General features: G+C 43.8%; 2 protein-coding genes across 11 annotated transcripts in view; one reads left to right on the plus strand and one right to left on the minus strand.

Annotated features, from left to right (window-relative positions):
- Positions 1-3,879, plus strand: part of Ampd3 (adenosine monophosphate deaminase 3) — a 47,765-nt gene extending 43,886 nt beyond the window's left edge. For all 8 annotated transcript variants that reach the window (XM_015997307.3, XM_015997305.3, XM_015997306.3 and 5 more), the window contains 2 exons: positions 1,103-1,213; positions 2,048-3,879. In XM_015997307.3, the coding sequence (XP_015852793.1) occupies positions 1,103-1,213; positions 2,048-2,224 (288 nt within the window). In that variant the 3' untranslated portion in view covers positions 2,225-3,879. The remainder of the gene's footprint in view (positions 1-1,102; positions 1,214-2,047) is intronic.
- Positions 3,880-5,018: 1,139 nt separating this feature from the next.
- The window catches only part of Rnf141 (ring finger protein 141), a 31,426-nt gene continuing 9,196 nt past the window's right edge, over positions 5,019-27,248 (minus strand). For 2 of the 3 annotated variants that reach the window (XM_006978590.4, XM_042281963.2), the window contains exons 2-6: positions 26,054-26,247; positions 23,025-23,133; positions 15,872-16,053; positions 13,411-13,518; positions 5,019-8,252 (exon numbers count right to left, since the gene is read on the minus strand). In XM_006978590.4, the coding sequence (XP_006978652.1) occupies positions 8,102-8,252; positions 13,411-13,518; positions 15,872-16,053; positions 23,025-23,133; positions 26,054-26,196 (693 nt within the window). In that variant the 5' untranslated portion in view covers positions 26,197-26,247 and the 3' untranslated portion in view covers positions 5,019-8,101. The remainder of the gene's footprint in view (positions 8,253-13,410; positions 13,519-15,871; positions 16,054-23,024; positions 23,134-26,053; positions 26,248-27,248) is intronic. The other variant, XM_076550234.1, reaches the window with a different exon arrangement.

Here is a 27,248-nt window from a genome sequence, read left to right on the forward strand (position 1 = left end):
AAACTAAGAGCAGACACTAAAAATGTGCCTGACCGGGGAGAGCGGGGGGGGGGGGGGGGGGGGGGGAGCGGAGAGATGGCTCAGCAATTAATCAGCACTGGCTGTTCTTCCAGAGGACCAGGTTCAATTCCCAGCACCCACGTGGCAACTCAGGACTAACTCCTGTTCCAGGGGATCTGACACCCTCACACAGACATACACACGGGCAAACATCAATGCACATAAAATACAAATAATTAAAGTTGTGCCTGACTACAGGGGAGCTGAACTTTTGAGGCAGGCCGTCGGCCTTGTGTAAGCGCCAGCAGAAGGGCCAACAGCTTAAATCAATTAGACCTTGATTACAACAACTCCGCTCCAGATGGTTATAGGAGCCCTGGAACCAAACTACTAGTTACACTGTAACAGTTAATTACACCACAACAGTTAACTAGTTGACTGCTTGACCAAGCTGTTGCCAGTTAGGGTTCCCTTGGCTCGCTTCTGTTTTTCTGTCAGTCTCCATCACTTTGTTAGTCAATCCCTGAGGCTGCGGCTTTGGGGAGCTGCCGCACTCAGATGCTTGGGTCTCGTTTGCATGAACGCTCCTATGTTTACCTAAGGAGCCCCCCTTTTATTTTTTATTTATTTATATTTTTAAAAGATTTATTATGTATACAGTGTTCTGTTTGCATGTATGTCTGCACTCCAGAAGAGGGCACCAGATCTCATTGTAGATGGTTGTGCGCCACCATGTGGGTGCTGGGAATTGAACTCAGGACCTCTGGAAGGGCAGTCAGTGCTCTTAGCTGCTGAGCCATCTCTCCAGCCCGCCTCCCTTTTAATAAGGACTGTCAAGGAAGAGCAGGACCCCAGCTTTCTGAGACACTAGGCCCCCAGTGCTGGTGAGGAAACAAATCTAGAAGTCTCCTTGATTTATCTCCATTTGGTGACCCACAGTTGCACACAAACAGATCTCCGGGGCTTGGAGTTTAAGGTGTGAGCTTGTTTGATGATCGCAGTGCGAGCTGGTAGAGGAAAGCCATGGGAGAGCGCTTTTCATGTTCCAAGGCTGAAGGGTTGTCTCTCTCATCTAACCTGTGTGCTCTGGGGCGGGGTCCAGGAAGCACTCATGGAGGAGTATGCCATCGCAGCCCAAGTGTGGAAGCTGAGCACATGTGATCTGTGTGAGATCGCCAGGAACAGCGTGCTGCAGAGCGGCCTCTCGCATCAGGTGACTGTGATGGGCTTGTCTGCCCTTCCCCCTGCACAAATGAGCACATAGAATTCTGTGCACAGGGTGCCTGCTAGGCCCCGGGATAGGAGACAAGCTGAGCAAGCCAGGTCTCAGGAGCACTGACATTCAGGCCCCAGCAGAAACGTTGGGGGGCCATCACGGCTGCTCCTCATCTACCTCAGACCTGCCCTCCTCCTTCCCCTTAACCTATTTTTCTCCATAGCATGCTGCACTGCAGACACTGTGCCATGCATTTCCTCATGTGTTTTTCAGTTTCCCTTTCGAATGGAATTGAGTGCAGAGGCTCGTTCCATGTTATGTTGCCAGGCCCTAAAATAGTCCTGGCAAGAGCAGGCGCTGAGCGCACACACGAGACTCGGCACCTTTGTGTGGCTCCCTTGAGAATCGGCTGTGGAGCCAACATTGAGAACCGGGGCTTCTGCTCAGGGGATGTCATTTGAACAGGAAGAGGCGGTCTTACAGGGTCTCCGGGGAGATGACAGTTAAAGGCCTTAGTGCTGTGTGAGTTGTTCTGGGATCCGGCCTCTCTAGGAACACATGACTGCCTGCCCATGTCACCTCTCAGGTGGGCTTCCTTGTCCCAGTCCTTCACCACACAGCGTAGGCCCATGGGTTCTCTAATTCTCTCTCCTCTCTCACAACAATGGAGGGAATGGCCAAATGGTCAGATTTGGAGTCCCATGGGAGGAAGATGTCCCCGTGGAGGATCAGCTTTAGGGACACTAGACTGTATGCTGGGGCTCACGTCAAAGCTGTCTGTGTGGATACAGACATGAATCTGGTCTCACTTCTCCTTCTCTTGGCCTGCAGGAGAAGCAGAAGTTTTTGGGTCAGAATTATTACAAAGAAGGACCAGAGGGCAATGACATCCGCAAGACAAATGTCGCGCAGATCCGGATGGCGTTCCGCTACGAGACCCTGTGCAATGAGCTCAGCTTCCTGTCCGATGCCATGAAGTCCGAGGAGATCACAGCCCTGACCAAATAGGCCCAGCGTTCCACACACACACACACTTTCACCTTTTGGTTTAATTTCAAGTCTGCTGGGGCGAATGGTGGCCAAGATCTCAAACGAGGGCTTCTGTCGGTGACAAGGCTGCCTCTGAAGAAATCTCAAATTCCTGATTTGGGTTGCCCTTTATCAACATGCCCATTCTGTTAGCGTTTCTGAGCCAGATGCTGGCCACCTCTGGTGGGGGAGCTGGGAGCTGGCACTTGTGTCTACCTGTTCCTGATTTTCCACGTTTCTCTTGGGATTGCCAGTGCTTACATGGTTGAGGCTGGGACTTTGCAAGGCTGAATACCAAGTGACACATGGCCTGTGTGGTGTCTGCCACACTCCTCTCAGCAGGCCCTGTGGAATAGTTCCCATCTCAGCATCTCATGGCTGGCCGCCTTAAACCCCCTTCAAAGCCCCCTTTCATAAAGGGGCTACTTTGAGAGAAAACACGAGGCTCCCGTTGATGATTTGTGGGTTTTTTTTTTTTTTTTTTTGGTTTTTCGAGACAGGGTTTCTCTGTGTAGTTTTGGTGCCTTTCCTGGAACTCACTTGGTAGCTGGCCTCGAACTCACAGAGATCCACCTGGCTCTGCCTCCGAGTGCTGGGATTAAAGGTGTGCGCCACCACCGCCCGGCTGATTTGTGCATTTTTAAAATGCTTTTCTTCACCTGTCTAGCCCCTCCTCCCTTCCTCATTAGGAAGCCTAGTGCGTCCACTGATACCACGACTCCTGTTGTGTGTTAATATTCCTCACCCAGGACTCAATGAGTCATCTCAAATCGTGGACTGTGAATCCATTTCATGGACCACTCCAGGGCTGGGGTAGACACAGGGTGAGGGTCTGTTAACATCATATTGTCCTATTAATGAAGGCCTTTGAAAAGCACAGGGCCTCTGTTCCTTTTGGTTCTAATAGCCTGTGATTGCAGCTGTTACCACCTCCCCAGGAGTCAGCGCAGGGCAGTGAAACACTCTTAAGGACACACAGGACTAGAACCAGGCCCCTGATCCAGTCTTTCTCCCTCTCTTCCTTTAGGCTTCACAAATGTTAGATTTTTTTTTAAAATAGCTTTAACATGGTACATTTTATTTTAAAACACAGATTTCTTCAGAAGCTATCAAGGTCCCAGGGACCAGGTAGAAAGTTTTTAAGATCAATGTGGAGTTAAACTTTATCAGACTACTCATCTTTGTTACTAGTGCCTAGAACACAGTAGGTGCTCAATAAATGCATATGAAATAACTGACTGACTTTCTCTTTTGGCATCCGTGTGTGCAGAATACTCAACAATGTTCAAAGACCTTCCTGTTCACAAGGTAGAAGTCCTTCTGAATCACTGTTAGATGAACCTAATTTTACCTGGAAGATGCTTATTTGATTCTAGAGTATCTCATCCTGTGACTGTTGTTCTCCCAGTGGTCACCGCAGCTTATGGAACCATGCCATCCTTTTACTAGGCAAATCTACTATCTTACATGGCTGAATATGAAACTGAATGAAAGCCTGTCATTATCTGAGGGATTGTTTTTGAAAAGCCTCCATTTGTATACATTTGCCCAAACATAGCAAGTATTGTACAGATTTTTCATTGTATCAAATACTTTTCTAAAAAAACTACAAATAAAGTCTCTTAGGACTGTGACTCAATAGAGCAAATGTTTATTGTTTTAAGATGGGGCAGAGTGAAAAGCTGTGAGAAGTGGAGGGCATTCACGAGGAAAACCCAGAATTTGCGAGCCGAAGCTCAGACCTTGCAGTGGATATCTGGAATCTTTGCTAGCTTCTGCCTGCTCACAGGACATCAGCAGAACCACACCTCGAGTTCTTTTCCTGAATGTTCTGTTAGTCTGTTTGCCAGCATGTGCGGAGTCTTACACAGCCTGAAAGCTTCCAGGCTCTGGTTTCTCTAACACATTATGTTTTATTACATCCTGTATTTCACTGAGCCTCCTGGGCGCTGGGGGTGAATCCCTGCTTTTGTTTGTTTTAGTTTGGAAGCAAAGGCAAGTGTATGTGGACCCAGGTTTCTAAAGGGACAGATTCCAGACAGTGCTCTGGCCAATTCCTAAGGGCAGATGGTTGCCTTATATCTTATTTAAGGTATGCTGCTGAAAACCAGCCCCTTGGTCCATCTGCTCACTTTGTCTTGAATGAAAGCAGGGTTGAGAGCGTGTCTGGCTTCCTCAGTAGTTACTGCTTGCTGAGGGGTGGGCTCATCGTTCTCTGGGTCTTCAATACAAATGAAGGTAACTGGTTGTGCGGCATGTGCTGTTCTGTGTCTGCTCCATGACTGTTAGAATAACCATAATGCCAATAAAAAAGGGACATACAGCACAGACCAGCAGCCTCTGGGCTTCTTACCTACAGGGGATATTCTGTAAAGTAGAAGACAGTGAAGAGCTAGGCCTATAGAGTGGCATATTTATCAAAGTATATTTGAGGAGGCTTTGTGCTTTTGATAGCAGTGTGTATCACTATCACAGGATGGTTGTCAGGCACCAGCGAACTCTCCTCTAAGCTGCTACCTCCTGCTTTCCCTGTGGGCAGTGAGACTCAAGGCGCTTCTCTACTGACACCCTTTTACATGGGAAGCACAGAATGCGGGGGTGCAGTGCTCAATCCTCTGCTCAGTCTAATGGGGCAGTAGGGCAGAAAAGGCAAGCAAAGTCACACACTGTTTACATTGCCACTGTGTTGTCCCTATCAATGTGGGTGTGAGCGGACAAAGCAAGCTTCAGATGAGAAACACCCCCAAAGCAAGGAAACTCCCAACACCACAAATGCAAATTATTCATACTGTCTTTTAATGAACCCAACTTCCCAGTGTTAAAAATCAGGGAACCAAAAGGTTTCCAAGCAGCCTTATTACCCAGAGATATATTAATATAAGGAAATCATCTCAAAACAGCACACAAACACAATCCCCAGAGCACAATATAAAAGTCTTCTAATAAATATAAATATTTAGTACATAAGAAGTGAAATTACATAAGCAAAAGTCTGTCATTAGCTAATGTTCACTTGCAAGGTTTACTTATTGCACATTGCATCAGTTTCTCCTAAGAATAAAACAGCTTCCGCTGCTCTCAGTCTTTACAGCAGTACACAGCTAAACTCATCTTCTGAAATCCAGTGTCTACAGCATGAGTCAACCCAGTTACTGAGTGAGCAGAGCACTAACAGTCCAAATTACAAAGGGTCCCCAGAGCAGGAGGCAGTTCACACATTGCAGAAGGCACACGATTCTCTACTATGGTAAGTGCATTCAGAATTATTTTAAAAAGACAAAGCTGTACAGAGTAGAAAAGGTGTATGTATACTCGTGAGACAAAGCAACAACTTTATGATCGGATACTACAGCAGGCAGGCCCTACCTACCATCCACATATGAAGAAAGATGGGCAAAGAGCTTTGCTCATTTACTTGATGAGGCGAGGGGAGACACTGGCATCTCACAGTGGATCAGTTCGTATCTTGGAGCTCAGACTGTAAGGAAAGGGCTGTGGACAATATCAAGTCACTGGATTCACCGTTTAATTCCTTCACACATGTGAAGGATTCTGGGGAATCAAAGTTTTGTCTATTGCTGAAAAGATACCAAACCCATAAAGCTATGTTCTTCATTTTCAGAAACATTTTTCAATTAGGCAATTTGAATTAAACCAGCAAGACTAATCCAAAAGGACAATTTCAATTTTTAAGGCTGGAAAATATTTCAGAGGGTCTCTTATCTCAGGGTTTTAAAAATGTTCCACAGAGCACTTGAGAATCAACAGAGGAAGTTGAAACATCTGCAAATACAAATTTTAAAACGTTTTAAAGATTTATTTTTGGGGTGTGTATGTGACAAGTATTCAAGTGCCTTAGAAGGTCAGAAGAGGGCACTGGATCCCCTGGAGCTGGAATTACAGGCTGCTGTGAACCACAAACACAGGTGCTGGGAATTGAACTCAGGTCCTCTGCAAGAACAGCAATTGCTCTTAACCACTGGACCAGTTCTCCAGCCTCTACCCACAATTTTTTTGAAACAGGGTCTCAATGTAGCCCAGGCTGGCCTTGAATTCACTATGCAGATGAGGATGTCCTTGAACTTCTCACTTTCCTGCTTCCCCCTCTCAAGTGCTGGGGTTCCAGGTACCACCAGGACTGTTTGTTTTTATGCGGTGCTGGGATGGAGCCCAGGGCTTCACATATGCTAGGCAAACACTCTACCAACTGAGCTACACCCCCAGCCCTGAAATATTATTTTTACAAAACAAAAGCTTCTCATCACACCAATTTGTTACTCACTAAATTCTAATGAAACTGTATCACCAATCATTGTGATGTTTTCCTACACTGACATAATGGTGACCACACTGCACGAAGCTGATAAAAAGGACCCCTATATTAATAAAATGCAGCTTCTGTATAACTGCAGTAGCATGTGTGCATACACTCGGTGCATATGGACTCTCACATTTTACTGGAAGTTTCACTGCTAAGGTTTGAAAACCACAGATACAGTCTGTTTCCCAACAGGAGCCTACAGCAGATAAGGCTGGCTGTCTCGGGCTGGGAAACATCAAACACAGCCAGGCCAGGCCAGAGGCCAGCACTGCACCGGCCTCCACACCCGAAAGGACTCCTCAGCCATTTGGTCCTTCACTGTCCTGTCGTGACAGTTGGTAGACAACTGAAGTCTTCAGTATTTGGGGGGCAGAATCAAGTCAGGTCTTTTTCTTTGAAAGGGAGTTTATTTGCATGCTCATTAAGATTTTAATCAAAAAATCAATAAGCAGCAACTTCAATCATGTACCTTTGTACTTAGGAAAATAGGAACATTTGCAATTAATCAGTGAGAAAATTTCTATGGAATGCTAAAATTTCTTAAAGGTGACTTGATTTCATGCACTAGTTTTATTATAGGCTGAACTGTTAACATCAATGTTCTTACTCCATTAGCCATGGCCGGGATTGGCCGAGGGCTGTACTCCTATTACCGTACTCTCTTCAGACTTCGAAGGATTCAGAGAAACGGGAAGAAAGGTAATCGCTCTCTGGATTTCAGAGGTTTACAAATGTGTGGTGAAAAGCTTCATCTGATCTTCCTTTTCTTTTAATCTAAGAGAATTGAGGAAACGGAAGTGTCTTTCTCTAAAATAAACACTCTAGCTCAGGACTGGATGACTCAGTGTAACCTGGAAATATAAACGTGTGTCTGCAATAAAAAAAAGATTTCCTTCTGAAAAGCCAAGCCACATGGGCACTATGAACACCTCCCCAAGTCCAGAGAACAGCCACAAAGATTCTTCCAGTGGAGTCCATCTGCAAGACGAAGTCCCAACCTCGGAGTCCTTCTCCGAGTGCTGCAGTATGATAAAAAGCAGTCCCAGAACCCACTGCTGAAGTTACACGGACATCAGGAAGCAATGGGCCCTGGTAGTAAAGGATCCAGAATGAACCACAAGGGGGCGGAGTGCACTCTCCTCAGGTCCCGGCAGAAGCAACTCCCACTGAGACATTAGTTTCACTCATTTATCTCAGATGGCTACAACTTTGAACACTCTAAATTGTAAACCTAGCTAAGAAGACACAGAACACCCCGTCCCTGAAAAGCAGTAGTGTCAAGTATTGCTGCTATCTGTAGCAAAGGGCTCAAGAGCAACCAAGAACAGGGGGACAGTGGGGACCTGGCCAAACAGTAGCAAAGTGTAACCCACCCTACATGGAAGACATGGGAGTTTATTTCAGAATGGGACATATCATCAGAATAGCAAAAATAAGAGGGTGGGAAACCTGATCTTCCTGTGTCCAACACACCCCTCCACTCCTCCTCTATGACCAGTGTATTTGGAGCTCACAAGAACAAGAGTCTTCCCCACTCAGGGCCTGTGGGGCTGGCCTGCCTCATCAGCCATATTAAGAATATAGTTAGCCATGTCATCTTCAGTGGGTGCATCTGATACCACCCACGATTCGTTTGCTCCAGTCATCTGTAGGCGACAAATGGGGCAGTTCCTGTGTCGATCACTCCTGTCAGGGAAGTCCAAGCAAAACAAGTTTATTTTCTTCCTTTTTCTAGAAAACAGGTTTGTTTGAAAAGTACACGGCTTTAAAAAATGCAAACAACATAAAAGAACACAGTGAAGAATTACTATTTCTCCTCATGCCAACCTTTATTTCTCTTCCCCAGGGTCTTCTCTAGTTGTCTAAATATGTTACTAGGGATGGATTAAAACCTCAGCTTGTAGGAAACAAGGAAGTAAGTACATGTCTCCCTGACCTTGTACTCCGATCCACATATCCTAGAAACCATCGTGTACCAGCACATGCTATTTTATTCATTTGCGACAGTCTTGCTCCACAACCACCTAGGCTAGCCAAGCTTGTCACCCTCCTGCTGTCAGCGTGCTCAGTGCTGGGACTGCAGCACCCACCACACACCTGGACTTCAGTTCACTCTGTTAAAGGCACGTGCCGCATGGATATGCTGGGCCAGATATAAGTAAGCTCCAGTAGAGACACCAAGTCCCCCATCTTGTTCGTGACCACCAGTCAGGATCTTTAATTCTTATTCCTGTATCTGAGTAAATTTTCCTTTATAATAAAATTCCTTATGTGTCTTAAGAGGAAGCTACCTACCTCTTACCAGTGGGAGAGTTGGTCAAAGTGTAAAGTTTAAATATTTATTTTTACTTAAGTGGAAGCCACTGTGCCTTGGGACTCCTGTTTGGCCAGGGGCAGTAAAGAGTATTACCAATTATTATTCTGAGTAATAAGGCCATTTTTTTTTTTTTAAAAGATAAAGAGTCTCTATGCAGCCCTGGCTGGAACAGAACTTGCTATGTGAACCAGGCTGGCCTTGAACTCACAGAGATCTGTCTGACTCTGCCTCCCAAGTGCTGGGATAAAGGTGTGCACCACCACATACAGAAAGATAAGACTTTTAACAAGTTAATTACAATTAAAGGACTGATAAAATATCCTTTGGTTCAAAACCAAGAAAACTTTAGGAAATTGTACAAAGACAGAGCATTTGAGGTTTTAAAACAAGAGATAACACTTATAGACAGGATAATTTTCTGATACAGAATATATATATGATTACTTAAGATTATGTCTTTCAAAGGAATTTCTCTTATCAAATACTACTTTGGAAACTTAAGTACCGTAGTCGAGCTAGACATACATTATGAAAGAAGAGAGGCAATGTTTTTCTCTTCTCCCAGTAAAATCTGGGGCCAAAACAACCAGTCCATCAATTGCTCTTTTGCTTTTGTACAAAAACTGAGAAGCTTATCCAAAAACTGGATGTGAAATTTGGAGTTGGCATACATTATTTGGTTGATTTGGGGCTCTCACTTTTCTGTACATAAAACATCACAATTTAAAAACAGTCAATTTCTGCTTCTGGCCAGCAGAAACCTGCTTTACTTTCTATGGCAGTTTGAAAGAAAATGACCCCCAAATGGAGTGGCACTATTAGGAGGTGTGGCTTTGTTGGAGTGGGTGTGGCCTTGTTGGAGGAAGTGTGTCATTGTGGGGGTGGCTTGAGGTCTCATATATGCTCAAGCCACACCCAGAGTCTCAGTCCACTTCCTGTTGCCTTCTGATCAAGATGTAGCCAGCACCATGTCTGCCTGCACACCATCATGTCTCACCATGATGATAATGGACTGAACCTCTGAAAACAGAATTAAATGTTTTCCCTTTGTAAGAGTTGCTGTCATTATGGTGTCTCCACAGCAACAGAAACCCTAACTAAGACATCTTCCCACTTAAAACAACTTCCCACAGGACACAGTGTCCAAAGGAAGGGTGTTGGATGCGCTTTCATATAAACCACTGGACATAGACAAGGCGTGACTCCCAAGAGGTGAGAAGCAAAGTAAGCCTGTGCTGGCGGGCGGGCCAGCTGCCCTGTGAGTTTCCAGGACTCAGAGAAAGAAGTAGGGGAGCTTGGAGGCCTGGCAGGCTATTGAAGAAGCATCTGAGGCAAGGCAGCTAGAGTTCACAGGGCAGTGCACTGTACAGCAGAGCCACACAGAGGGAGTGCCAAGAGACAGCAGGCCCTTCACTGAACGACGGACCACATCAGTGTGAGCACACAGGCTCAGATTTGAGCGGCGTATGCAAAGGCCTCGGAGCGCACAGGGAGGGTCGTGCTCCCCGGGCCAGACTGGACCCTTCTAACTCTCGGAGCATTGAGTAGAGCACTCTGAAGGATTGTGTCACATCAGTGGAGCATAAGTAACAGGAAACTAAACTTTGCTCTGGTTCTGCTAATAAACTGTAAAAACAGGATTCCAAAGGGTCAAAGTACTTCTAAGTAAGTGAATCATATTCCAAAACAAAGCTTTAATATTAACAATAATAAAAAATATTCACTAATAAGAAAGGTAAAATTCATATCTGGTACTTAGAAAACACTAGAAGGCAGATAAGCAACTGAAAATACTGTAAGACACAATGAGGAGGAAAAACCATAAAATCAATGCAGACCTCATTAGAACTAGCAGATAATGAGAAGCTGTAACTATAGCCACATAGTCAAAGTACTAGAGAGCCCCGACAGTCAATGGACAGAGAAGTGAGGGCTAGAGTCTACACGGGAAACAAACATTAAAATACAACACAGTGACTGTCCAAACGAGGTACAAATCAGGGGGTAATGGAGCTCACAGGAGGAGAGTGGAAAGGGGGATATAAGAGATTTGAGAAAATAATGGCTCAAAATTTTCCAATGTCAACAATACCATCAACCTACAATATCAACAAACTCCAAGCACAAGAAACCTTAGGTGGGGGGTGGGGATGACGACAAGGCACCTCCTACTCAAACAGCTTAAAAGCAGTGAGAAGATAAAGACTTGCCCCAGGCCCAAGAGAAAGGAAGGCACACTGCCCAGAGAGGAACAATAAGGAGAAAGTGTCCCAGGAACACAAAGCAAAGTGATGAGGTGGAGCCCAACATGGAAGTCTGGGAGGAAAAACATTCTTGGTCTAGAATGTTGTATCAGAAAAGGTATCTTTGAAAAACCATGTTTAGATGTTTAATAGAATCATCAAGACATTCAATAGAACTGCAGAAGAAGGTTCCCAAAAATACTAAGTGGATTTAATAAGATGCCAGGATACAAGATGGATGTGAAATGACGATTGTCTTCTTATATATTAGCAACAAACAAAAACTAGTTAGGACAACACAAAACTGTAAAACACCCAAAGACAAATCTGTCTGAGATCTGCAACACTGAGCACTAGAAAACTGCCTGCAGAATTCAGAGGCCTACCTAAATATTATGAAGCCACTGTCCCAAACTGATGGAGTCAATATGATATCAATCAAGGTCTCTGCAGGCTCTTTTGTGGAGCTTGATACACTAATTCTATACTTCCTACTAAAGCACCAAAGCCCTGAACCAGTCCACATGACCTTGGAAAGGAGAGATTTGTAAAGCAAGGAAGCAGGACAAATGAGACTGGAGTCAAACAGTTCATATCAGTGGATGGAAGAGTCCAGAACTGATTTATACTTGAACAACTAATTTCAAAAAAGGTTCAAAGCCAATTTAGTAAAGATAGGCTTTCAGCAAACTAAAAATGGAGCACAGACTTAAATATGAAACCCCAAACTTGTAGAAGATTAATAACATCTATGCTCTTGAGGCAGAAAAAGATTTCCTAGATGGGGTCAGTGTCTGTCACAAATTGAAATTCAGTTTCACGAAAACAAAAACCTTCTCCTTCAGAGACATTCTCAAGAGAAAAAAGACAAGCCACAGAGGGGGAGAAATATGTGCAAGTCACAGGATAGAGGCAAAACTTCCAATAATGAAATGGGCAAAGACTTGAACAGACCATCACCTAAGATGCACAGGCGGCAACTTAGTAGTCAGCAAGGGATGTGAGAGCCACAGAGAAGTACCCAACTGCCGGATTACAATGCTGGTCAGCATGCCAAAGACAGTGGACACTTCTACCTGGTACTGGAGAGGGCACAAAAAAAGGTAAGGAGGAGCCAGGTGTGGTGGCACACATCTATAATTCCAGAGTTGGGAGGCTGAGGCAGGAGGATTGCCACAAGTTCTAACTGAGGCACGCCTGGGCTATACACTATAAGATCTTGTCTCAAAAGGAAAAAAAAAACAAAAACCAAAAACCTTTTTTAAAGTTTGAGACTGAGTTGGCAATTTCTTGAGAAATATCTGTTATATATGATCTAGCCACTTGAGGTAGCTACCCAAGAAAAAGTCAAAATACATGTCCATAAAAAATACTTGTCCACAAATATACACAGAAGCTTTTATTTGGCACTTATCTGTACCTACAACATGGTTAAATCTCAAGATGATTACATGGAATGAAAGAACCTAGACAGCAGAGAGAACACTGTATGGTGCCACTTTAAAAAGTCTAGCAAATCCAAAGTATTTTCAGAAAATGAAAGCATTTTACAGCTGCTTAAGAATCAGGCTACAGGTGATTCTGGGGAGTGACAGATTTGCTCCTCATCTTGTGACAGCTTTCATAAGTATGCACGTAAATTAAAGCGTATCAGATTATACTTCAGATACATGTAGCTTATTGCATGTCAATGATAAATTCTCCTAAATGCTCCATTATCTTGTAAGCAAATGACTTTAATTAGTTGACTAAATAGCTCTCCAGATCATACAGCTGAGAATTTGTTCCTCTACACATATATAGAGAATTATGGGGGGGGGGGGAAGGGTGCTGAAAGGGCACAGTAATTCTAGATTCAAACCAGGCATCAAGATTCTTAGCGTCTGGCCAGGCAGTGGTGGAGCACACCTTTAATCCTAGCACTTGGGAGGCAGAGACAGGCAGATCGCTGAGTTCAAGGCCAGCCTGGTCTACAAATGGGAGTTCCAGGACAGCCAGGGCTATACAGAGAAACCCTGTCTCCAAAATCAAAACAAAACAAAACAAAACAAAAACAAAAACAAAAACAAAAACAAACAAACAAACAAAGATTCTTACAGTGTCAAAACCAAGTCACATCTCCACACTTCATAAGCAATAGGTATAAAAATAGTGGGCAGCATACCATAAAACTAAAGTACTAAAGAGCGAAGCTCTCGTGGTTAGCACTGAAGTATTTGTATTTCCAGTTGTTTATTCACAGTCCCAGCTGACCTCTGCTCTCCAAGGGCAGAGGATAACTTACCATTTATCAATACACTTCTGACAGAAGCTGTGAGCACAGGGCAGGATGAGGTCAGCCCGGCCGTCCATGCAGATACAACACTCCTCCTCATCAGTCAGCTGCTTCACCCTGAGTGTGAAAACGGAGCTGGAACAATGGCGTCTCTGTCCACACACTTCCTGCTTTGTTCCACTGCCTTAAAAAGCATCAGTGAACATCCACAGTATAAAGACAGCATGACTTACGTGCAAAGGGAACATCAGACCAAAACTAACATCTTTTGGGGATAGCAAATACATTAGGGGAAGAAATACACGGGATCCATATGACTTAGCATTTCTGCTTATGAGCTTCCAATCTTCACCTGAGGGTGTCAGCAGCTGAGAACACAGTAGACTCTACAGAGTGACGGGGTGTCCTGACAGGGAAGTGTCAGAGTCAGGAACAGAAAACTATTACAAAGAATAGCACTGCAACCAGAGAAAACGGGACCGACTGCCAGCGGAAGCTACTCCATGCCACTTCCTGCTTCCTTCCTGGTAGCAGTGAGCAGGAGGAGGAAGGAACCGTGCTCTATCTGACCACTTGGAGCTGAAAGGGTACCCCTTCCTGCCGCAGACCTGAGAGGCACACTGACAGATGAGGATCACAGAGGACAGCCGGTGCAGGAAGAACCCAGGAACAGGCTGGAGACACTTATTCTGGAGAAGAAGGCTCAGTGGGAACTTGACTAGTTTTCAACATTTGAAGGACAGAAGGGATCAGACTTGTTTGGTGGAATTTCAGAGGCCATGCATGGCTGCTGCACTCAAGCAGGGCACTCTATAAATTAATAATGCCATGACAGGTAAGGCACCCACACATACCGACCGCCGTTATGTGCCAGGCACTATGTGTGTATCCCATCGATTAACTCCCCCAACTCTCTCTCCAGTCCTCTGGGGCAGATGCCATTGCTCTCAACCCCTTTCAAAAGATGAGGAAACTGAGGAAAGAGAGGAGTTCAGGTTTGAACACAGGTAAGTTGGTTCTAGGGCCTGCAGAGGGAGGGCCAGACTGAGCTACTCTGAGGACAGAGGACAAAAAGAAAACCTTCCTGGTAAGTGAAGCTATCTGCATGAGAAGAGGATTGCTTCTCTGCCCACTGAGTCTCACAAAGCTGTGAGGGCAAGTGGTAATGCAACTTCTAAGTACAAGCTGGTTTCCATTTGGTGAAATATGACGCAGTCTTGATATTGTAGGCACAGATAGAGCAGTTGCCAAGATCAGTGGCATTGGAGCACCTCAGAGCTGGACAATCTCCAGCGCCTCCTCCAAACCACTGAGCTGCAATGGGCTAAACATGAGTCCTAGCTCTGTCAATCACTCTCTAGTCACACACTTGTTCCTCTAAGCCGCTTCCTGGTCTGCCAACTGTATTCCTGTGGAGCAACTGTTAGGACTGAATCAACTGCAAGGACTCAACAAACACTAGCCATTAACAGAACTATGCATTGGAGGTGAAGCCGGACTGCTCCCCTTCTCCTTGCAAAGTCCTTTTCTATGACCTGGGGACCAGGGCACCACCAGCAGCCCACAACACAGGAGCCAAGTGGGCTTCCCTAACCAACTGGCACTGCTCTTCCTGTAAGAGTAACCCTTTCACCATCTTCCTGAAGACGGCCCCAACAGGAAGAGGAATGAATGCCACTTGCTTTTCAGTTGCTCAGTGTGTAAAAACCACTTTCAGCTTTCCAAACACTCAGAATGGAGCAAAAATGCAACTGTGAATAAAGCAATAAAAGAGAAATTCCTGTCAAACACGTTCTGCAGGGCACAGTCACTGCAGATCATGCCATCTCCCAGTGTCCCCAGTAAGACGGGATATCAACATGCCTGGAAACACAGAAGTCTTTTTCCAATGAGGCATTTACAAATTTAAAAATGTCACATCAAGCAGCAGCAGTGGGAGCTTGCAACAGCAAAAGCATGGAAGAAGGAAGCACAGTATCTATGAGGTCTGACAACCAAGCGCCATCACAGCAGGCTCCGCTGACGTCATGTCCTGCAGCTAATGCAACGTCAATACACATGCAACTGCTTGTTCTCTCCTGAGGAGACTGCCAAGGCCTGGAGACGACACTGAAAAATTTAACTTCCAATTAGATAATTTCTGAAACAATTTTGCCAGACTCTTGGACCTACTTTTATAAATGGCTTTGAGTGCCTAAAAACCTATTAACGGGGAGGCATTAGTCGTTAATGTCATTAAATGCAAGAGGCAGAGTGGGTTCCTGCAGAGTGAGCTGACAGACACACTTCTTGCTGTGAGCCACCTTAATCTGGGACAGTGAACAAATGAAGGACAGGAGAACCTCACACTGACCTGGCTATAACACAGGCAGAGGCAACAGGACGGAGGTGTCCCAGAGCACTAGGGAGATGTCACTGTGATCTCAGCACTTTGCCTAGTCACTGGAACTGTGTTACCTGGCACACATACCTGCCCATCCACAGACTAGCCTGACACGAGGTTGCAGAGGACGGGTTCCCATCAGGCTCTTCAGAGGTGGAGCTCTGAGCCAACACTCCAGCAGCTTGACTTGTGATGTCTTTATAAAGCTGAATAAACTGGTATAAATTCATGATCCGCGATGCTTCCACAATACCACTGCTTTTGTTAATCTAGAAACATAATGGGGGGGGGGCACAGACACACAATTCAGTGAGATATCTTAGGAACCAGAAACAGGAAATGAGAGTCTGATTAAAGAATATATACATTCTCTTGAGTTGTGGAGTTCATCAGAGAACTTACTAAATTCTCCCATCTGACAGTCAAAAGAACCTTGCAAAGTTATCAGGCATCCTGTCTGGGGTTGCTAACGTCAGGTGACCTTCCCGAAGTTGAGAAATGAGATGTAGAGACTGGTATTGAAATGTTTTCACTTTGATGCTTTAATGAATTCTTTTTTGAGACAGGTACTTGTTAAGTCACCCAGGCTGGCCCAGAACTGGAGATCCTCCTGCCTCCAGTTCCTGAGTGCCAGCATTCCAGGCCTGTGCTATCATTACAAGCTAACAGTTTTTAATTAAAGAATTTACTTATGGTATTCTGCTACAACCAAAAAGAAGAGGCTGACAGCTTCCTCCTCCTCCTCCTCTTCTTCCTCGTGTGTGTGGATCTGTGGGAATGGGGGAGTGCAGGGGTGCAGAGGCTAGCAGTTAACCCTGGGTAGGACACTGGCTACTTGCTCTGTCTGTTTGAAGTTCTCTCACTTCCTGGAACTTCCTGATTCTACTAGGCTCACAGACCAGTAGGCCTCAGGGATCCATCTGCCTGTCCCTGCCTCCTCGCTCCTGAGCTTACACGCATGCCATAACGCTTGGCTTTTTTCTTTTTTAAACACGGGTTCTGGAGCTCAAACTCAGGTCCTCGTGTCTGCACAGTGCCCTCTACCAACTGAGCTACTTCTTCAGTCTGTTCTCGAACATCTTTATGCTACTTCGGACTTTTAAACTAAAGCCAGAATGCCACGTTAAACTACAAAAAGTTAGCGAATTTTGAGATTCCACAAAATTTTATTTCCATGAAGTGGAACCAGTGGCCTGGAGAAAGTTCCTCTGTAGATTGTATCTCTACCCTCGCCACTTGACAATCTGATGCAAGATACTTGAAACAAGGCTAGAGGATACTTTCATAAGACTTTAGAAAATCAGAGTGGGACATATATTATTTTTTGAAATAACTAAAGTCAGTAGAATGAGGAGGTAACACTTTTGAAGAGCTTGAGATAACCAGAGACTAGTTATAGATAGGAAGCCCTTCTTTTCAGCAGATGAGGTGGTAGAGAAATCTGTATGAAGCTAAAAGCACTGGTACATTCTTGTAATCCCAGCATATGGGAGGCTGAGGCAGGGGCACTGCTTCAAGTTTAAGGCCAGCCTGTGATACAGAATGAGTTGCAGGCCAGCCTGAGTTATGTAATGAGAATCTGTCTCAAAAAACAACCGAACAAAAAGTAAAAACAAAGGAACGATATGCAAAGACTGTGGGGACAGAAGTGAGTAGAGAAATCTTACATGTGCATCAACATAAATGGGATATAAGGTTAGAAACCATGTCGAGATATGAACTGGCTGGGTGTGGTGGTGTACACCTGAATGATTCCAGGACCCAGGAGGCTGGAAGTCACAACAAGACTGTCTCAGAAAGACAGAAAAGGGCAGGGGGTAACAGTGAGCCTTAGGATTGTGAAATGTGCTCATGGAAATGAAAATAGGAGATGACAGACTGTACATATGTTTAAAATTATCTCAGTAGTATTTGAATGAAAATGATGTTATAACTAATCATTTATTAATTGTTTACTATCTGAGACAGTAGTAAAAAATATTGAGACTCAAGAATAGGTCAGATTCCATACTGTGAAATGTAGAATCATATCTAATATTCAAAAACCTGATTAAGTTTTGGGAAGCTAATATCTATGTGGAGATTCAAACATACACGGTTCTTTGCAATAAAAAACTACAAACAGAGTAGAGAATAAACAAAACATGACAGGGCATTTACAGAAACATTTAGAATAAGCCTTCAGAGCTGAGAAAGGTGGGCCAGTATTCTTTTGAAACTGCATAACACAGAAGAAATCAACAAGGCGAGGCAGTGATAGAATATACAGAACTTCGCTGAGCTCAACAATGACTTTGACTTTCCAAGCACATAGGAAGCCATTGGAGTGCTTGGAGCCAAGACATATCTACTTCACACTTCAAATGTGATGAGGAAATGGGGCTGTGCTGAGAATACACTGAGGGACACCAGAACAGAAGCAGGGGCCACTTGGGAGGTGACTGGAATACTCCTGGTGTGACGGCTACCAGGAATAACAAAGTGGAGTGGACACAGTGAGAGTCTCTAGCTCCTGAACATGGTGGTCTGCAGCACTAAGGACAAAGTAAAGGACAACTGCAAGGTGTGAGTTCAAGCCCAAGAGGTGTAAGACACACACTGCATGAAGACCTGTCTGCATACACTCGTGTCTGTCTGTCTGTCTGACACACACACACACACACACACACACACACACACACACACACACACTCATTCATTCTCTCTCTCTCTCTCTCTCTCTCTCTCTCTCTCTCTCTCTCTCTCTCTCTCTCTCTCTCTCTCTCTCTCTCTCTCTCTCTACCTGTGGGCATATGTGTGAAGTGCAGAGGTCAACCTTGGGCACTGTTTGCTCCTCAGGACACCTTTCACCTCTTTGACACAGGGTCTTGGGTTGGCTTTGAACTTACTAACTGGGCTAAGCTGGCTGGCCAGGAAGCCCTAGCGATCCTGTCTCTGCCTCCCCAGTGCTGGGATTACAGTACTATGCATGGCTTCTCAGAATTGAACTCAAGTTTTCATGATAGCACGGCAAGGGTTTTGCTGACTAAACTTTTTTCCTCAGTCCTCTTATGAAGTTTCCTTTTTTTTTTTTTTTTTTTTTTTTGGTTTTTTGAGACAGGGTTTCTCTGTGTAGTTTTGGTGCCTGTCCTGGATCTCGCTCTGTAGCCCAGGCTGGCCTCAAACTCACAGAGATCTGCCTGGCTCTGCCTCCCCAGTGCTGGGATTAAAGGCATGCACCACCACCCACTGAAGTTTTCTTAATAGCCACTTCAGTCCATAAACTTTGGGGTTTTATATATTTATTTATTTGATCTGTATCAGTGTTTTGCCTCCATGTATTTATGTGCACCTCGTGTGTGCTGGTGCCTGAGGAGATCAGAAGAGGGCATCAGATTCCCTGGAACTGGAGTTACAGACGGTTGTAAGCCACCATGTGGGTGCTGGGAATTGAACCCAGGACTTCTGCAAGAGCAACAAGTGCTCTTAACTGCTAAGCCATCCCTCCAATCCCCTCAGTACGTAATTTTAATTAATTTAATAACTTTTCTAATGTCATACCCACAAAACACCCCATCTAAACAATTTAAAAATGAATTAAATGTTACTTGAGGATAATTAGAACAGTGTATAGACAGACAAGAGAGGTCTTACTATAAATTCAGAAGGTTAAAATACAAATGCTTATAACTGTTTAAGAATCATAAATATGATGCTCTCAGACAAATGTAGTGAATACACCTTGTACATTCAGCACTTGGGGCAGTGAGGCAGACTAACCGAGTTTCGAGTTTTGGGACAGCATGGGCTATACCCTGAGACTGTTAACTCCCCCCAAATTTTTCCACACTAGACTTAACTCTTTCTAATCCAAATATTGGCTTCCTAAGATCAGTTGCAAAGAAATGCAAATAAAAATTCTTTGAATAGATCTACCAACAAGAAAAAACAAACAAACAAACAAACAAAACATACAAAAGAAGGCGCTAATGGCCTCTGTTTTTAATACTTTTTACCCCCCAAGACTGGGTTTCTCTGTGTAGTCCTGGCTATCCTGGAACTTGCCCTGTAGATTAGTCTGGCCTTGAACTCAGAGATCCACCTGTCTTTGCCTCCTGAGTGCTGGGATTAAAAGCATGCTCCATTACTGCCCAGCTGTCTTTAATAATTTTATTTTTCTACTTAGAATCTTATTTCAAGAAAGAATTTTGCTGGGCATGGTGGCACACGCCTTTAATCCCAGCATTTGGGAGGCAGAGGCAAGTGGATCTCTGTGAGTTTGAGGCCAGCTTAATCTAAAAAAGAGTTCCAGGACAGCTAGGGCTGTTACACACAGAAACCTTGTCTCAAAAAATAAACAAACAAAAAAAGGAAAAAACGAATTTCAATCGAATACAGTAATTTAAACTTAACAATACAGAAACATAGTTAAAGCTTCTGGGGCAAAAAAGAATCTGACTAATAATAATATCAAACATTAACTCTGTATCAAAAGAAACAACAGAAAACCAAGGGATCAGAAGCCTGATATACTTATATTCTGATAGTTCTACAGTTTATAGAGGTCTCTTTCTTGTAAACTAAGTATTTTATGAAATAAGGATAGAGAGTTGAGTATAATTTAGGTAACACGTGTACCAAACACAAGGAAAGCCTCAGCCGTGCCATGCAAAGGAGAGTATTTCTTCAACAGGTTTTTGGTCATCCAGTACAAGTTGAGCTGCTGGATGCAAAGCACAATATTTCAGCCATGACATAGAGTTGCAAGAAATAGTTTCTGCCCAAGGAGACACAGAGAAACTAGGGACTGAACAGACTATTCTTCTTTTAATTTAATTTGCATTGGTGTTTTCCCCTGCATGTATGTCTGTACGAGGATGTCAGATCTTCTGGAGCTGGAATTACAGACAGTTGTGAACTGCTATGTGGGTGCCGGGAATTGAACCCAGGTCCTCTGGAAGAGCAGCTAGTGCTCTTAACCACTGAACCATCTCCCCAGCCTGACTACTGTATTCTTAATGCTGAATGTCAGCAGTGAGGTAGAAACTAAGAGCCACTGGAATTTAGAAGAGGCAGAGAATTCCTGTGAAGGGAGACTATGGATGAGATGGCATCTGAGCTGGGTCTTTGGAGACATCGAGTGTCAACAGTGAGAATGACGGGAGCAGCTGCTGACTGTCCAAGCGCTGTTTCCACTTCAGTCGCCGGCACACCTGTTTGTATTCTGGTGTTCTTCACTCCCTGGACTGTCTTAGGGATCAGTACTGGTTAGTTTGAGCTGAACCATTCACACCCCGCGGTGTGTGTGTGCGTGTGCGCGCGTGTGGGCGCGTGTGGGTGTGTGTGCATAGAAGGTATGACTGAATATTGACCAATGGGTTATGGAGATCTCCTGGGCCTATAACCAGCTCTGGAGCCAGTATATCGGGATTTGCTGATGCATGAGAAAATAAACGGCTTTGGTTAAACTAGTTTAAAACAAGTGTTCTGTGACTCCCAGCTGATGATCATGAAAGTGCATGAGGTGGACAGACATTGCAGGTGAGGGAACTTAATAAACAGAGGAACACCTTCAGTTCATTAACCCTGGTGGGCATGCAGAATGCAAAAGGGAATAATGTCCAAAACAGAAGTGCCCAAAACATGGGGTCACATGGTAGGCCCATGAATGCCACACTCAAGAGCAGGGAGGTTTTGTAGGCAGTGAGGACTGTGCAGTGTAAGCAGGGTAGTGAGCTAAGGAAAGCTGTGCTTCAGAAAAGCCAGTGCACAGCAGCATAAACGGGAACGTGGAGGGTTCTGGAGGTGTGGAGATTAGCAGTCTATGGCATTCTTGCTCAGAAGGGACAGGGGCCTGAACTATAAACGGTTTCTTTTCCTTAAGGACATGGCATTTGCCTGCATTCTTAGTTCCTAGTGTATTGCTGACATTCTGCTTGAATAAACTGGAAATAAAACACAGCAGACGTAAACCTGACAACTCACTATGGAAATGTGACAGACTACCAAGGCAGTCTCTGGGGTCTGTGACTCACTAGCATTTATTTGCAGTACATTATACCATTTATTCTAGTGTGGTATATATACACACACATATAGATAACATAAAAAGCTGTTTTTCCTTTTTTAATGAGTGAAATCCAGCGTTTAAAAGAAACCATCTTTTGAGATAACTCTCTTAAGACTGCGCTTTGTCCTCCAAGATTTGCTTAACAATATTAGACTCCATTCATGTCCATAAACAGATATTATCTTTTATATAATGTATTTTAGATCATTAAGTGATTCACCTAGGGAGAGTCTGACTGGTCAGGAATGGACTTCAGGGCATTCACAACTATGTAAATTATGGTTTATATGGCTTATCTTACCTTTTAGAAGAGGGGTTGAGACTGAAGAAGAGCTAATAAAACTCATTTCTTCTCAAAGGCCTGTGACTAAGAATTGCTATTCTACTTAATTTCCTGGGAGCAGGAAGCTTTCTAATGCTCTGCAGCAGCTGCCAAGAAAACTCACTACAAGGTAGTTCATTCCTGACCACAGTTCACTCATAACTCAGAATCACCACAGCCTCTCCGGTGGATACTGTTTTTTGGTGAATGTAATCCAATGTTCTCAAGGGAAGGGGTTTCCTGAGATAACTAATTTTGAGGTATCATCTCAGAGCTAACTATGGTGTCCTGGAGGGCTCCACAGTGAGCTAAGCCTCAAAGGACAGCTGGAGGGTGAGGCTAAGTTTACTACCACGTCCTCCAATCACAATCCAACCGGACAGCGGTGAGATTCGGACAGCTTGAAGGCAACAGCAGCAGCAGCCATCGACGCTTTAGGGGCTGAGACGGCGGCTCAGTGAAGCGCCACCACACAGGCATGAAGACCTGGGGTCAGACACTCAGTACCCCCATAAAATCCGGTACAAACGTGTGTGTATGTCAGCCCAGCACTAGGGGAGCAGAGGGGAGCAGATGCTGGGCACGAGGTGGGGTTCCTGGCCTGTCAGTCTAACAGCTTCGATTCAAGTGTCTCAAAGAATAAGGAGAAGGGTGACAGGGAGGCAGATGCCTGATGTTGATGTCTGGCCTCAGCCATGACAGACACATGCATACACAGACTAGCACACATACCACACACATACACACACCCTATGTTTTATAAGACTGCAAAACCAGTAACATTTATTTATAGTCTATTACATTATTAAATGTGCCTCTAACTACCAAAACAGTCTAAGCTCTGAAATAAAAGACTCCACCAATCTTACCTTGGTACAGACCACCCGTACAACCACTTTCCAAAATGCAGAGGAATCAGACCCAGGTTGTACCTCAAAGAGAAGATGTTTTTCCTGGCCAGCAGCTACCTTAGCAGTTCTGAAAAGAGGCAAGCACATTTGTTATTTTTATGAAAAGTAAAACCAGACTCAAGAAACACTTTCCAAAGGGAAGTAAAAGCAGAAGTGATTGTGATAGATTCCTACATCACAGGGACAGAGAATGTTTTGAACACGCACTTAGAGTTTCCAATGTTTTTTAAAGTCAAATACTCATCTCCATATCTACATTTCAATTGTCTTTGAGTGTCTAAAAGGATGTTTAGAAAAAATTCATCCAAGGCTGAGCATGGCGACACTAGCCTGTGATCTCAGCACCTGAGAGATGGAAAGAAGGAGAATCAGAAGTTCAAGAACTTGAGGCTTCTTGGGCTGCATGAGGTCCTGCCTAAAAGAGAACAATTAACCCTGACAAACATAGCCCAAGAAACCTTGGTACTTTAAGTAAAAGTTTGCTGACCAAATACACATAATTCTGAGGAATACCTTGCTCTTGGTTGCATCCTGTTTACATTAGCACATTAACATACTTTTTTTGAAAGCTTTTAATTTATACTAATTTTGGGTTCGGCCAAGAAAAACAGTTTGTGATATTAAACAGACTTCTATTGTCCTTTCCTCACCGGTATAAAGACAACACAACACACTCAGCATCTTGCTATCAACAGCAACTAAAATCCATCTGAAGCCCTAAGACTGCAGCTCCCATTGTCACTGCTGATTTTGCTCTGAGCACCAGCAGGAGAGCTGCATACAATTAAGTGCCTTCCAGCCAAGTAAAGCAACCGGCCTCAGTCAGCCAGCCAAAAGGAATTAACTCAGACATGCCAGCTTCCAGTTGTTTCCTGATACCCAGCCACACCTCTGTGCTGACTTCACGGCTGGCAGACAGGAGAGAGCACTGCACTTATGAAATGCCCAGCTCTAGCCCATGGGAATAAATTTCAAGCCACACGCTGGTATTGCTTAGTGTACAGCCAGCAGCAAGAGCTTAGGTTTCCCAACACCGTTAAAACAAAAACCAAACCAAACCAAGAAACCTACCAAAAATAAACAAAACAAACCCCCTCAAATTCACTCAAGTATCCTGTCCCAAGTAAGTAAAAGGAATACATTTTTACTGCTGCACAATAATTTAGCTCGTAGGTGATGTCATAGGACAGTTTTTTTTTCTTCTAAAAACTTTAGGTCAATAAGCAAAATTTCATCAAATAGCCTGAGTTTACATATTAAAGATTAAAGGATGGCCCATGTTATGAATTACTCCTCCAGGAGCTGGAACAATGCACTGGAGAGATGGCCTAGTGTTTGGTAAAGGCACTTGCTCTCAAGCCTGACCACCTACGTTCAATCTCTGGGACCCACATGTTAGGAGAGAATGGATCCCTGCAGGTTGTCCTCTGACCTCTACATGTGCACTACCCCATAAGTAAATAAATGCAATATTTTTACAAGTTGGAATAAGAATAAGGTACGACTAAATTCTCAATCCTATTTTATGATCTCAGAAACAAACTATTTTTCTTTTTTTAATTAATAAAATCCAGTGTTCTTAAAAGAAAGTATCTCCTAATAAAACCTTAGGACTGTCCTTTAGCCTTCATAACTGGCAGAAAATAATAATGCTATATTCATAAGGAAAGTGTGATCTTCTTACATGTTTCATATTGTATGTCCCTTATCCAACATGGCTGTCATAAAAGCCTCTGGCACAGGCGCATACATATCAGCACAAGCTATTAAGAGTGACTACACTACTATAAATTCACATAGAGTGGTCCTGGGCTATGGGGTGGTTGAATGAGAAGTCATGTAGGATAATAAAGGAACTTCTGATTCACAGACAGCTGGCAGTGTCTGTCGTCAATATCTGAGTAATCAGTTAAAATGCTCAAACCCTTGGCACAGTACTTTGTGCATATCATGTGTTCCATGAACATTGGTAAGCTGAACAGACTAGAGAGAACCCTTAAGATATCATTTAAGGGGGCTGGAAATGTGGGTCAGTGGTTAAGAGCACCAATTACTCTTTCAGGGGACCTGGGTTCAATTTCCAGCACCTAAATGGCAGCCCACAATGGTCTGTAACTCCAGTCTCAGTGGATCTGGTACCCTCTTCTGGCTTCTACAGGCACCAGACATGCATGTGGTACATAAACATACATGCAGGCAAAAACTTATACACATAAAATGAAATAAAAATATTTTTAATATATCATTTAAAGTATCTTAGGCAAGTTTTAATTAAGCTCCCAAAGAGGCAGAAGATTGATACAGAATAAAGAAAAGTAGAAGAAGCTGCTACCAGAGGAAGTTTATGAGAAAAGAAAAAAGTGTTACCCATCTATCTGCCACGGGGTAACCAGTAGTACTGAGAAAGCATAGGGGTCTGAGGCCATTCAGGGCAAAGAGCCCTCTGTATTGCAAAAAGCTTCTCCATAGATCAGCACACAAACTGAGGTGAAAACTATAAAGACTAAGTTCAAGGTGGAGGAATTTACACTATCATAGAAACTCACTCAGGAGAGTTAAGCAGACTGCACTTCAGAGAACAGACAGGCAGCCACACACACTGGTACACTGCTGGTGCTTCTGACTGTCGGACCCTTTTCCTCTAGGGGCCGATGGAAAATTCTCTTGTCTATGCACCCCTCTAAGGGCTTCCACACCAGAGTTACAGCCTCTCAGTGCCCCACTCTGAGCTGCAGTCATTCCAGAACTGCTTTGCCATACCTGATGTCTGTGTGCTGATTTCCATTTTAAGTTCCTCCCACCCCTGGACCCTTTACATCTTTCAAAATAGCTACATTAAAGTCCACTTAGAGCAGACAGTCAAGGTAGTTTCTAACTCACGCTCAAAATTCCCTCTGTGTATCACCAGTGCACATGGTTACCTTCTGCACAGTCGTAACAAATGGGGTCATACAGGAAGGGAACAGAAGAAGATGAGCAAGCCTTACACATCATTGAGTTCAGCTACTCTCCCAAGAAACTCTTCATAAGTTAAGGAGCCACTTTCTCGAACCAAGGTGACGTGTTTTGCTACTTTTTCTGGTAACTTGTTAATAACCAACTGCGTCTGATCCGAAATTTGCTGTCCCATGGTGAAATGGTGTCTTTCAGAATTCAGAAAGAGTTTTGCTTCACATAGTTTCTGTTAAATACAATGCAAAAGTTATTTGTATGTAATTACAAAAAATACCAATATACTCATTGTCCTAGTTAGAGTTACTATTGCCATGATGAAACACCATGACCAAAGCAACTTGGGGAGGAAAGAGTTTATTTGGCTTACACCTCCATATCACTGTTCATCATCAAAGGAAGTCAGGACAGGAACCCAAGACAGGAACCTGGAGGCAGGAGCTGATGCGGAGGCCATGGAGGGTGCTGCTTACTGGCTTGCTCCGCCTGCTTTCTTATAGAACCCAGGACCACCAGCTCAGGGATGGCACCACCCACAATAGGCTGAGCCCTCTCCCACTGATCACCAATTAAGAAGATGACCTACAGGCTTGCCTATAGCCCCATCTTATGGAAGGAATTTCTCAATTGAAGTCCCCCCTTCTCAGATGACTTTAGCTTGTGTCAAGTTGATATAAAACTATCCAGCACACTCATCCCTCAAAAAGCAAAGAAAAACTACAAGCACCTTAAGGGGGATTCAGTCAACTCAAATGAATCTGAGATACAATTTATTTAACCATGGTTTTTAAAGTAAAGATTTATGTTATTTTTTTTTTCAGAATCATACAGCCAAATGATTCACTTATGATATTGGAAGAGTGATGGGTCTCTTAACTATCAAAAACAAAAGCCATTCACACACATACACAAAAGCACACACAGAGAGGCAGTCAAGTGACTGTATTTCCCTAAGAACATTTCCAGACTGTTTACTGCATGTCAGATTCCAAACTAAATGCTTTCCATATATGACATCATTCGTTATTCACAGTATCCTACAGGGTAGATATATTGTTTATATCCCCATTCTATGGATAAGGAAATGGTTAAGTCAACAGTATGGGACAGATGTGATCTTTGAACTCCCACCTCAGGAAATTCCATTTCATTTACCATTTAAAAAAAAATCTATCTTTTGCTTTTACTCAAATTAACACCTTTACCACACAAAGCAAGTGAAGTAGTAAC

This window comes from Peromyscus maniculatus, chromosome 1, assembly GCF_049852395.1.
Source record: "Peromyscus maniculatus bairdii isolate BWxNUB_F1_BW_parent chromosome 1, HU_Pman_BW_mat_3.1, whole genome shotgun sequence".
Taxonomy (NCBI): domain Eukaryota; kingdom Metazoa; phylum Chordata; class Mammalia; order Rodentia; family Cricetidae; genus Peromyscus; species Peromyscus maniculatus.